General features: G+C 38.7%; 1 protein-coding gene across 2 annotated transcripts in view; it reads right to left on the reverse strand.

The window, feature by feature from the left end:
- Positions 1–13817, reverse strand: part of COG3 (component of oligomeric golgi complex 3) — a 73041-nt gene that overhangs the window by 25957 nt on the left and 33267 nt on the right. For both annotated transcript variants that reach the window (XM_047079928.1, XM_047079923.1), the window contains exon 14: positions 4788–4893. In XM_047079928.1, the coding sequence (XP_046935884.1) occupies positions 4788–4893 (106 nt within the window). The remainder of the gene's footprint in view (positions 1–4787; positions 4894–13817) is intronic.

Raw genomic sequence — 13817 nt, forward strand, 5'->3', positions numbered from 1 at the left:
CTCTTTCCAAGACAGGTCAGACGCCAGTAAGGGTGAGGAGACGGAGGGGGGCTTGGTTGGCTTTGTAAGGAAAGCACAATCACTTCAGCTCAAGAGACCAGAGTTGAAATGAGCCACAAAAGCAGAGCTAAGATAATACTTTGGAGCAAGAGGGAAGAGTGAAATATGGACTGGGTATGAGAGGACATTAGGAAACTTTATTGAATGTTTTAGTGCAATAATGGTTTATGGTTATGTAAGAGATGTCCTTACTTTCTGGAGAGATGACGAAATACTCAAGAGTAAACTGGCAATGATGTCAATAATTTACTTTAAAGTCATCAGCAAAAGATTGGGGCACCTGGCTGGCTCAGTCAGAGAAGCAGGTGGCTCTTGATCTTGGGGTCATGAGTTTGAGCCCAGCACTGGGTGTACAGATTACATAACTAAACTTTAAAAAAATAAATATAAAAAATAAAATGATGAGCAAAAGAATATACGTATGTGTAATGTGATAAAATATTAAGTCTTGAATCCAGGTGGTGGGTACTGGTACGCACTGTTCACTGTATCATTCTTTCTACTTTTCTGTATATTTGAAATCTTTTCAATAATAAAAAAAAATAAAAGTATAGCCAAGCAAAATATAATTCCTTTTTTTAAAAAAGAGCCAGAACTGCCTAGGCTTAGGAGGAGATCCGGAGATTATGGTATATAGATTTATGGGCAAAAACAAAGAGGAGAATGTCGTAGGTTAGTGCTTTCATTTTATAATTCTGTAAGCTTAAGTTTTTGTTTTTCAAAAGCATGTAATACTTGTGTGATTTTATTTATTCTTCTGGTATTTTTATTTATTTTTTTAATTTATATCCAAGTTAGTTAGCATATAGTGCAACAATGATTTCAGGAGTAGATTCCTTAAGCCCCTTACCCCTTTAGCCCATCCCCCCTCCCAAAACCTCTCCAGTAACCCTCAGTTTGTTCTCCATATTTATGAGTCTGTTTTGTCCCCCTTCCTGTTTTTATATTATTTTTGCTTCCCTTCCCTTATGTTCATCTGCTTTGTATCTTAAAGTCCTCATATGAGTGAAGTCATATGATATTTGTCTTTCTCTGACGAATTTTGCTTAGCATAATACCCTCTAGTTCCATCCACGTAGTTGCAAATGGCAAGATTTCATTCTTTTTGATTGCCGAGTAATACTCCATTGTATAGATGTACCATATCTTCTTTATCCATTCATCCATCAATGGACATTTGGGCGCTTTCCGTACTTTGGCAATTGTTGGTTGTGCCGCTATAAACACTGGGGTGCATGTGCCCCTTCAAAACAGCATACCTGTATCCCTTGGATAAATACCTACTAGTGTAATTGCTGGGTCACAAGGTAGTTCTATTTTAATTTTTTGATGAACTTCCATACTGTTTTCCAGAGTGGCTGTACCAGCTTGAATTCCCAACAGCAGTGCAAAAGAGATCCTTTTTCTCCACATCCTCACCAACATCTGCTGTTGCCTGAGTTGTTAATTTTAGCCACTCTGACAGGTTGAGGTGGTATCTCATTGTGGTTCTGATTTGTATTTCCTGGATGATGAGTAATGTTGAGAATTTTTTCATGTGTTGACTGGCCATCTCGATGTCTTCTTTGGCAAAGTGTCTATTCATGTCTTTTGCCCATTTCTTCACTGGATTGTTTTTTTTGGGTTGTTGAGTTTGATAAATTCTCTATAGGTTTTGGATACTAACCCTTTATCTGACATGTTGTTTGCAAATATCTTCTCCCATTCCATCGGCTGCCTTTTAGTTTTGCTGATTGTTTCCTTTGCTGTGCAAAAGCTTTTTATTTTGATGAGGTCGCAAGAGTTCATTTCTGAATACTTGGGTGACTTTAAAAGCCCCTCTATGGGGCCTTACTTTAAACTAAAATGTCTATATGAAGTTCCTTAAAAAGAACAAACTAGACAAATTTTATCAAAGAATATTTAGGTGATTAAGTATCTATAGTTGTGCTAAGATTAGATCTGTAAGATCCCTCCTTCAAAATAAAGAGCCAAAACATTACCCCCAAATAAAAGTTTAGTGAAACAAATCTATTTTAAGTACTTTAAAATACTGTACTTTAAGTACTGGCTTGTTTATTTTTTCACTTTCCTGTGAAAAATAGTTAGCATTAAAACAACCGACGCAGGGAAAGTTTACTCACCTGGCAAACCATCAAAAGGCAAGTGTCTACTAGCTGCCCCTTCTGAGGAGCAGAACAAAGCCAAGTAACAGGGCTTCTCCCTCAGCCTCCGGCAGTCTTCCTCCAGAGTCGTCTCTGAGCCCACCCTCCTCTCACCCGCTCTACGCAGAGAATAGAGCCTGTGCTTTTGAAGACACTGATAATCAGCCTCTTCACACAACGGTCCCTCACACTGGCCCAGACACCTAGTTCTACTACGTGAACACCATGCTGTTCAAAGTCCTCACTTTGGAGGCTTCTCATTCTCACTTCCAGCACACTAAGAAACCAAGAACCGAGAAAAGTGATTATACTCTTTTTTTTGCTCCCCCTGCCACCTGACTCAGTCTTGCTTTTTTCATCCCAAATTCTATCACCACTCTAAGTACCATCAACAATCATACAGACAACCACATGGTTGCCCCTGACCTTCCGAATTCCAAAGACCTTCATTTCCATCCCTGCACCCCCAACCGCATAGACAGATGTTCTCAAGACTTCCTTTCAGAAGTACTTTATTCCTTTCTATAGACTTTATTACTCCAAACGATTCCACCTCTTAATTATTAAAACCTACCATCCCACTCTGACCACAGTATCATTGTGATGTCCTATTTCTCACCTGTTCACCCAAACTACACTGCCAACCCCTCCCCCTTTGGCTTTAATCACACCTTATCTTCTCACTCTCTTCTGACCCCTCTGGCTATTCTTCCTCAGTTCGCCCAGAATACTCCATTTTGCTCCTTAATGTCAGCGTCTGTTAAGGTTCTCTCTCAGGTTTACTTTTCTCTCTCTCTCAGATTTGTTATTATCACTCTATTCTCAGCGCCGGGGTGATCCTATACAAGCCCACAGCATCAAGCACTCCACTGTCTTTATCTCCAGATCAGTCCTCCTCTTTACAGCTCTAGAGCAGTACTGTCCAACAGAAATACAATGTGAGCGATAGATGGGACACATTAAAATGCCACATTAAAAAAGGTAAAAAAAAAAAAAAAAAAAACCACAAATGGAATGAGTTTTAATATAGTTAGCCCAATATATTTAAAATATCATCACTTTAACATGTAATCAAGACAGAAATTACCAATAAGGTACTTTCCATTCTTTATTTCATATTAAGCCTTAGAAATTTGGTATGCATTTTATATGCTAACAGCATATTCAGATGAGCCACATTTCACATGCTCAATAGCAGGCGGCTACCATACTGAACAGCACAGCTCCAGACTGATATACACATGGACCCTACCAAGTCTTCCTCAGCCCCCACATCTAGGATGTCATCAAATTCTATTGACTCAAGCTTTTAACTGTATGTCTCATCTATAAACTTCTCTCCATCCCTCATTAGTACCCTGGTTCAAATCACCTTTAACTTTCAAATGGAAAACAAAACAGTCTCCTAACTAGTCTCTACAGTTCTGCCAACAATACCTTATTTACTTTAAGGCCAGGCATGGGTAAAAGAATACAGACTCTACTGGGGGAAGGGAAAATGTACAAGACCAGGATTGGCAAGACAGAAATGTAATCTAGTCTTTCCAGTAACTCTTGAAAAGGTTTTCTAGGACCAAGAGGTATACTAAGACATGGCAGAGGTTCTATTTCAGAGGAGAAAATTTTAGTCTCTCTTCCTATGGGGCAAGCATGATAAAATGGCTTTGCCAGGGAGGGAATACCCAGTCTGCTTGGCAGTCTGGCCTTAAGGTATCAACTGTTCATAGAATAACCCACAATACCTGATGATGCCCTGAACCTGGGAACGTGGATGCAATTGGGATCCTTGAAAGGTTCCCACTCTCACTATCCCAATCCCAGGCTGTCCTGGGCTCCATGACGAGCTGAGCTTCACTGCCCCTGTTAGAGCTAGAAGGAGAGACAACAAACCAGCTCGCTGTCTACATTAAACTCATGAGAATCCAGGATGATTCTTGGACAATTCTGCTCCCTGCGATAAATGCACCATAGTCCAAGCTATCCCATACATTTCAATCAGTATTTTATTCCAGTCCCAGGCACTCAATATATTTACCAAATGCAAATCGGGTGGTATAATTATGCCAATACGCTCTACTACCAAGAAGTTCAAAGTCCGCGAGACTGACACCTATCTGGCCTGCTGTATCTGCTCCTTCCCTACAAATAACCTATACCCAAACATACCAAACCGCTTGACTCCCCCAAAAGCATCCACGGTCTTCCATTCCTGCGTGCCTTCTTCCGTGCTATTCTGTCTTTAACCTTACTCCACCTGGCTTCATTCTTGCCTTTATAAACAGCAGAGCTTTCAGACACAACACCTCTCACTGAATTCACTTTCTTGCACTCAAAGCTTCGTAATTTTGATGCCCTTCATCCATGATCCAAGAGTGTCCTGTGTATACCTTTGGGCATATCACCACTGAATTACATCTGTGGCTTATCAATCTCCCCCCCCCCACCCCCACCCCCGCCTGCTCAAGTGTGGGCTCCTCAAAGGCACATAAGCTGTTTCTCATTTCTCATGTCTGGAACATGACAAGGCCTCAATAAAAGTTTAAATGAATAAATAAAAGTTGGGAGTTAAACATCATAACATACCAGATTTTGTTAGATTATTAGACTCTGTTTCCTCTAACTGAACATCTGAAAACGAAGCTTCCGAAGGTACCTTCTTCTGTTCATCTTTTAAACTTTGTGCAATTTGCTGTGTAAAGAAATCAGAAACAAAATTATAGTTTTCAGCTGTATTTTGCAACATGAACACGTTCTTTCCAAAAAGCTAAAAAAAAAAAATCTAGTTAATAAATGAATGGACTAATGAAACTAAGGCAAAACAACCCATGGAAATGAAAAAGTTGAATTAGTATAGAGCATCCCTATTCCCGTAAACACATACATAGCCTTTTGTGAACCACTAATCTCAGAACCATTACCAGGTTATTTGCTGAAGGGTCAAATACACGAGCCTCCTATAGGAAGCTACTTTCAACTTGATGTTTAGAAACAAACTTTAAGATTGGACACATTCTGAATGTCAGAAATGCTTTATCAAGTAACTGGCCAATTCAAACAACTCACTTTCTCTCTATGAGAGAATGGGTACAGTAAGCTATTTTTCAGATTATTAAAAATTAGCTTATGCACTGAGACTATTCAACCCTTCTTCACTGCCTAAAGAATAACATCAAATACACACAGGTCACTAACTACTAAGTAATGAAAACTTCACTAGTTTACATTCCCACCTTTATAAAAGCGGAAATACACAGAAATGGAGACTAACAGACACTTAGCTACTGACAAAAGGAATGGCCAGAGAACTATTTGGGAGACAGACTCTGGGCCAGTCCTCTTACTCTGCGTGCAGAAACTAGAAAGTGTAGCTAATCCCTAAATGGCACACAGATGTCACAGCAAGATCACCTTATACCCCTACCCCCCACCAAAAGAAAAACAAAGCAAACATTTGCTGCCAAGTGGTGTCCTTAAACCAAAGGGTCTACACAAGAAAGCATCAGGACACTGGCCATGTGATGACTGAATAAACATACTAAATGTGTCACTAAATTACAATGAGGGGGGCTTTAGTAAACCTCATCACCTAATGGTCTATTAGATAGATTACGAGATTACATCTGTGTGCCATTTAAGGATTAGCTACACTTTCTGGTTTCTGCACCCAGAGTAAGAGGACTGGCCCGGAGACTGTCTCCCAAATAGTTCTCTGGCCATTCCTTTTGTCAGTAGCTAAGTGTCTGTTAGGTCTCCATTTCTGTGTATTTCCACCTTTAAAGGTGGAAATGTAAATTAGTGAAGTTTTCGTAGTTAGTGATCTGTATATTACAGACATTGATATGTCTGTAATATAAAACTACTATAAAGAAGACAAGGAAAGGACGGGAACAAGAGAAAGATACAATTCCCCAGATTGGGCTGAGCAACAGATCTAGTCTTTGTCATATACACTTTGTGGGCTTCAAAACCAAGGTAACTTCTGTACATGAACTATTGATTGGTTCCCTGGAATTATTAGCAGTATCCAAACACCAAAAGAATTCCTACCATGAGCCTGCAGAATAAGAAAAGGTGGGCAATAAACTAACAGCCCCAATACTACATGCCCTTCCTATCATGTATCTGATCCTGCATGGTTGATTTTACATATTATTTTAAAAAAAAGTACTATGCAAACAATATAACTACCCAATATATAAATTTAAGGAGAAATCAGGAGAAGGGATGAAAAGTTGAGGAGAATATTCTTAAAATAGGTTAGGGCATTAAACCAAGTAGCCTGGTATATTTCAAGCCTGTTAGCTTTAAAACAAACACACTTCTTACTACACACATATCAGCCTAGGCACTGAAGCGTTAGGTTAAGTGAATATGCTGGCGAGGGTGTGTGGCAACAGGAATGGGTTAGTATACATACGTATACTTCTTTGCTCTGTCAGCCGACTTCTTTGCTCTGTCAGCTGACAGGATCCAAGAGCAAGAACCCCCGATAGCTATGAGCACACCCAGCACCTAAACTTTGTTTGCTAGTTCCTTTCTCCAATAAAAGAAGCCAGGACTCCTTGGAGAAACGGCTGACTCTAGGGCTACGACAGGAAATAGGCAAGATGCGCCTGGAGCCGTGAGATAAGGAAGTGTTCAAAAAACACACAAACAAACCTATAAGCTGGGGATCTGTCAAAGGGACCCAGGAACCAAGTGAAAGAGCTCCCAATGGTCAAAGTTGGAACTATTTGAGCAAAACAGCAGTGGACTATAATCCAAAGTACAAAATAAATACCCATGAGTCCATACTGGTATCAGTAAGTGATTAAATAAATACATAAATGCATAAAAGGAAAAAGATTTCCCTTGCAGACAAATTCTAAATAATTTATGCAAATACTCTGCATCTCAAGGAAGCAGCATAGCTTGGGGAAAAAGAGCAACTTGCCAGTGAAGAAATCTGAGATGCTTCCTCAGCTAGGTGATCAAGTTCAGTTAACAACTTGATAAGTCATTTTGATAGCATCTACCCTAGATATGATGTTCTAAAAAAGTTACTTTGGATTTTCCTCCCCAAAACACATACCACCAGTCTAATCATGAGAAAAACATCAAATTCCAACGGCAGGGGGTTAGGGGGAACCCTACAAAATACTTAACCAATTCTCCTCAAAAATGCTAAATTAAAATCATCAAAAACAAGGAAAGTCTGAGAAACTGTCATAGGCAAGAGAAGCCTAACATAACATGAAAAACAAATGCAATATAGTGTCATAAATAGGATAATGGGATCCTGGAATCGAAAAAGACATTACATAAAAACTAAGGGAATCCAAATAAACTATGGCCTTTAATTAATACCAATGTATCATTACCAGCTCATTAACTGTAGCAAATGTACCATACTAACATAAGATGTTAATTAACAGAGACAATTGGATGTTGGGTACATGGGAACTCTCTGTACTACCTTCTCAATTCTTCTGTAAATCTAAAACTGTTCTAAAGAAATAAAATCTAGAGGGTATTATGCTAAGTGAAATTAGTCAGAGAAAGACAAAAATCATATGACTTCACTCATATGAGGACTTTAAGAGACAAAACAGATGAACATAAGGGAAGGGGAACAAAAATAATATAAAAACGGGGAGGGGGACAAAACAGAAGAGACTCATAAATATGAACAAACTGAGGGTTTACTGGAGGGATTGTGGGGGGGGGATGGGCTAACTGGGTAAGGGGCATTAAGGAATCTACTCCTGAAATCGTTGCTTCACTATATACTAACTACTTTGGATGTAAACTTTAAAAAATAAAAAATAAAGTTAAAAAAATAAAATAAAATAAAATAAAATCTATTACAAAAGAAAAACTCGGGATATGTGTTCTCCAGGAAAAGCAGTCTAAACAGAAACAGGATTAATATCTGAGCCACATTTATAACTTAACAACAGAGATTACTACTCAGGACCAAAAAGTATGGGGATAAATATCAGATATACTTAGGAAGAAATGGACTTTAAACTATTTTTCAGAGACTAATAAATTTAAGTCAGTACTCCTGCTGTAAGCTAATGATAATTATGGGGCGTCTGGGTGGCTCAGTCGGTTGAGCATCCGACTTCGGCTCATCTCGCAGCTCGTGAGTTCGAGCCCCGCATCGGGCTCTATGCTGACAGCTCAGAGCCTGGAGCCTTCTTCAGATTCTGTGTCTCCCTCCCTCTCTGCCCCAACCCACTCACATTCTGTGTCTGTCTCTCTCAAAAATAAATAAACATTAAAAAAATTTAAAAAAAAAAAGCTAATGATAATTAAGGAAAGATAGTTTACGAACCTTGCAAAAATTACACTACACTTTTAAAAATACATTAGAAACATGTAATGACTGAGCAGAATTATTTCAGGGGACATTTTCAAATTTACTGGCAACAAAATTTCCTTTGGAACTTTTCAAATAAAATAATCAGGCTGCTACTGATAACTGTTTAGGGCACCTGGTGGCTCAGTCGGTTGTCTAACTCTTGATTTCAGCTCAAGCCATGATCTCACAGTTCATGGGATGGAGCCCGAGTCAGACTCTGCACTGACAGGGCAGAACCTGCTTGGGATTCCCTCCTTCCTTGCTCTCTGCCCCTCCCCGACTCACACACATGCTCTCTCTCTCAAGATAAACATTTAAAAAATAATAAAATAAAATGCACTTTTATTTTAAATACTTTAGATATTCCAACGGACTAGATGATGTAATTTATTTTAATAAGTTAAAAAATAGTCATATTCTGGGGCTCCTGGGTGGCTCAGTCAGTTAACTGTCTGACTTGGCTCAGGTCATGAACCTAACGGTTGGTGGGTGCGAGCCCCACATGGGGCTCTCTGCCGTCGGCACGGAGCCCACTTCGAATCCTCTGTCCCTGCCTCTCTCTGCCCCTTCCCCTCTTTCTGCCCCTCCCCTGCTCACACATGCTCTCTCTCAAAAATAAAAAATAAACATTAAAAAAAATAGTCACCTTCTTATAGGTAAGGGAAACTGAAAGGACAACCCCCTTCATATCAAATTTTAATACAGAAAAGCAGAAACATCAAAACTCACATTTATTAACAAGCCAATGTCTTACTTTTAAAGAATAATAAGTAACCCAGATTCATAGAACAGACTGGTGGTGTGGGGGAGGAGAGGAAGGTGGTCAAAGAGCACAAACTCCCAGAACAAGATAAATAAGTCCTGGGGATCTAATACACAGTAATGGTGACTACAGTTAACAATATTGTATTGTACATTTGAAAGTTGCTAAGAGAATAGATTTTTTAAGGTCTCACTATGTACGTACACACAAAAATGTAACTATGTGAAGTGATAGATGTTAACTGATTTACTCTGATAAACATTTCACATTATATACATACATTAAACCACTACCTTGTACACCCTAAACTTATTTTTTTTTCAATATATGAAATTTATTGTCAAATTGGTTTCCATACAACACCCAGTGCTCATCCCAAAAGGTGTCCTCCTCAATACCCATCACCTACCCTCCCCTCCCTCCCACCCATCAACCCTCAGTTTGTTCTCAGTTTTTAAGAGTCTCATGCCTTGGCTCTCTCCCACTCTAACCTCTTTTTTTTTTTTTCCCTTCCCCTCCCCCATGGGTTTCTGTTAAGTTTCTCAGGATCCACATAAGAGTGAAACCATATGGTATCTGTCTTTCTCTGTATGGCTTATTTCACTTAGCATCACACTCTCCAGTTCCATCCATGTTGCTACAAAGGGCCATATTTTATTCTTTCTCATTGCCACGTAGTACTCCATTGTGTATATAAACCACAATTTCTTTATCCATTCATCAGTTGATGGACATTTAGGCTCTTTCCATACTTTGGCTATTGTTGACAGTGCTGCTATAAACATTGGGGTGTAAGTACCCCTATGCATCAGTACTCCTGTATCCCTTGGGTAAATTCCTAGCAGTGCTGTTGCTGGGTCATAGGGTAGGTCTATTTTTAATTTTTTGAGGAACCTCCACACTGTTTTCCAGAGCGGCTGCACCAGTTTGCATTCCCACCAACAGTGCAAGAGGTTTCCCATTTCTCCACATCCTCTCCAGCATCTATAGTCTCCTGATTTGTTACACCCTAAACTTATACAATGTTATATGTCAATTCTATCTCAATACAGCTGGGAAGAAACTAAATTTTAAAAAATAATAACAATAATAATAATAATTTTGGGGCACCTGGGTGGCTCGGTCGGTTAAGAATCCAACTCTTGATTTTGGCTCAGGTCATGATCTCACAGTTTGTGAGTTTGAGTCCCATGTCTGGCTCTGTGCTGTCAGCGCAGAGCCCGCTTGGGATTTTCTCTCTCTCTGCCCCTCCCCTGCTCACACTCTCTATCTCAAAATAAATTTAAAAACTTAAAAAAATTACAAAAAAAATTTTTTTAACTGATCAGTTATATATTTCATCATTGCTTATTAAATAAAGACTTTTAAAAACACTCAAATATTATTTTTAAATATTTCAAGGTTATAAAATAACAGCCAATGTCTACTGTTGACTAGTAGGTCAAGTGCTTTCTACCCATTATCTCTACTCTCACAACAAACCTCCACAGTCAGTACTGTTAAACCTACTTCACAAATAATAACATATTCACAGAAACTAGGTAACAGATACTGATCAAAACAGCTAGAATTTGAACCTAGATCTGTCGGACTCTACAGTTTCCCTATGCCATGCAAATGGCAACCTTACATGGGCAAAATCCAAGTCTAAAGAGATTAGCTCTCAGTTTAAAATCTTCAGATCTATAGTTACAATCAAAGGTCTAAGTTTGAAAGTAATCTGATTGTGTATCTCGGTCGGATATAATCTAAGGACCAAAAGAAGTACAAAAAACCTTGAATTTAATAAGTTTCTTGTTAGTTATGGTATTAGTGGTGTAACTCAAACTATTTTTGAGTATGTGTAACTTGGAGCAAATGAGTAAATAATGGAAGGTATATAGGAAGCCACAATTTCTTTTGTGAGAGAAGGGAGAAACAAATATGGAATGGGGAAAAGTGAAGAAGAACCCTACAGAAATGGATTTGAATTGGAGGTTTCAGTATAAATTCATGATATTTAAAGTTGTATTTTTTTCTACCTCTGGCCTGTAAAAGGGGTTAGGAATAATGACATCCACCACTAGCAATGAAAACACCTAGCACTCAGAGCCTGAGTTCTAAATATGACTGTCCTCCCGTTAAGAAAACCAAAACTTCCTGGAGAAACAGGTGACTCCAGGTCTAGGGCAAGAAATGTAAACCGTAAGTACCTGAGTCATCTTGTGCAAGAAAGCAAAGAATCTAGTTTGACCAAGATAAAAAGAAAGAAGACTGGAATTACCAGAATCACATATAAAGAGGGAGCAGTAATACTGACCTTACAGAAATAAAAAATGTAAATGTAACAACGAGCAACCATATAACAACAAATTAGGTAACTTACACGAAATGGAAAATTTCCTAGAAAAATACAAACTACTAAAACTGATTCAAGAAGAAACAGACAATATGAATAAACCCATAATAAGTGAAAAGACTGAATAAAAAAATTACCCACAAAGAAAAGTCAAGCCCAGATTGCTTCACCACTGAATTCCACCAAACATTTAAATTAACACCAATATTCTTCACAAACTCTTCCAAAAAAACAGAAGAGGGAATACTTCCCAACTCAACTGACAAAGCCAGTATTACCCTGATTATCAAAACCAGACAACAATATCAAGAGAAGAGAGAACCACCGTATCTCTTATAAATATGGATACAAAAATCTTTACCAAAATACTAGCAAACGGAATCCAGAAACATATAAAAAGAATTACACACCACAACAAATGGGGTTTAACTCAGGAATGAATGCAAGGTTGGTTTAACTTCAAAAATTGATTAACAGAATAAAATCACTAGATCATCCCAATACTTGCAGAAAAAGCATCTGACAAAAAGCAACACCATTTCATGATAAAAACACTCAAGAAACTGGGAACAGATAGGGACTTCCTCGGGGCGCCTGGGTGGCTTAGTCAGTCGAGCATCAGACTCTTGATTTCAGCTCAGGTCACGATGTCAGAGTCGTGGGAATGAGGCCCCCATCAGGCTTCACACTGAGTATAGGGCCTACTTAAAATTCTCTCTCTCTCCCTCTGCCCCTCCCCTGCTGGCGCTTTCTCTCTCTCTAAAAAAAAAAAAAAAAATGGGAACTTCCTCAACCTGATAAAGGGCATGTATGAATAACTCACAGGTAACATCATACTAAATGGTGAAAAGACTGGCTGCTTTCCCTGAATATCAGGAATAAGACAAGGATATATGGTCTCACCATTTCTTTTTTTTTTAATGCTTATTTACTTATTTTGATAGAGAGTGAACACAAGCAGAGGAGGGGCAGAAAGAGAGAGAGAATCCCAAGCAGGCTCTGTGCTGCCAGCACAGAGTCCGACGCGGGACTCAATCCCACAAACCGTGAGATTATGACCTGAGCCAAAATCAAGAGTCAGATACTTAACTGACTGAGCCCCCCAGATGCCCCATCATCTCACCATTTCAATTCAACATTGTATCGGACATTCTAGCTAGGGCAATTAGGCAAGGGAAATACATAAAAGGCGTTAAGATTGGAAAAAAAGAAGTAAAACTATCTCTATTTGCCGACAACATGATCTTAGGTACATAAATACATGTATATATATTTACACACACATATAGAAAATCCTATGGGATCCACTAAAAAACTATTACAATAAGCTAGTCCAACAAGGTTACAGGATACAAGATCAATACATAAAAATGAAATATATTTCTACACACGTGCAATGAACAATCCAAAAATGGAATTAAGAAAATAGGTCTGGTGGGTCGTGGGTGGCTCAGTTGGTTAATCAACTCTGGATTTCAGCTCAGGTCATGATCTTATCAGTTCAAGCCCCACATTGAGCTCTGTGCTGATAGCATGGAGCCTGTTTGGGATCCCCTCTTTCCCTCTCTCTCTCTGCCCCTCCTCCACTTGCACGCACACTCTCTCTCTCCAAAACAAGAAAATAAACATTAAAAAAAAAAAAAAATAGTTCCGGGGAGGCTGGGTGGCTCAGTTGGTTAAGCATCTGAGTCTTGATTTTGGCTCATGTCCTGATACCGGGGTCATGAGATTGAGCCCCACGTCAGCTCCACACTGAGTGTGGAGCCTGCTTAAGATTCTCTCTCTCCATCTCTCTCTGCCTCTCCCTCGCTCTCTCTCCAAAAAGAAAAAAGAAAAAAAAAAAAAAACATTCCATTTACATTAGCATCAAAAAGAATAAAATACTTAGGAATAAATTTAACAAAATAAGTGTAAAAGCTATACTCTGAAAACTGTAAAATATCACTGAAAGAAATTTAAAAAGATCCAAATAATTTCAAAATATCCCATGTTCATGAATTAGAAGACTTAACACTGTTAATACGGCAATGGTCCTCAAATTAATCGACAGATACAAGGCAATGCCTAACCAAATCCCAGCTGATTTCTTTGTAGAAATTGACAAGTTGATTCTAAAACTCATATAGACACATTCAATGCAATCCCAATCAAAATTGCACCAGCATT

Source organism: Lynx rufus, unplaced genomic scaffold (assembly GCF_022079265.1).
Source record: "Lynx rufus isolate CCGP_SWC_20201006 ecotype Redwood Valley unplaced genomic scaffold, mLynRuf1.p SCAF_1, whole genome shotgun sequence".
In the NCBI taxonomy this organism is placed as follows: domain Eukaryota; kingdom Metazoa; phylum Chordata; class Mammalia; order Carnivora; family Felidae; genus Lynx; species Lynx rufus.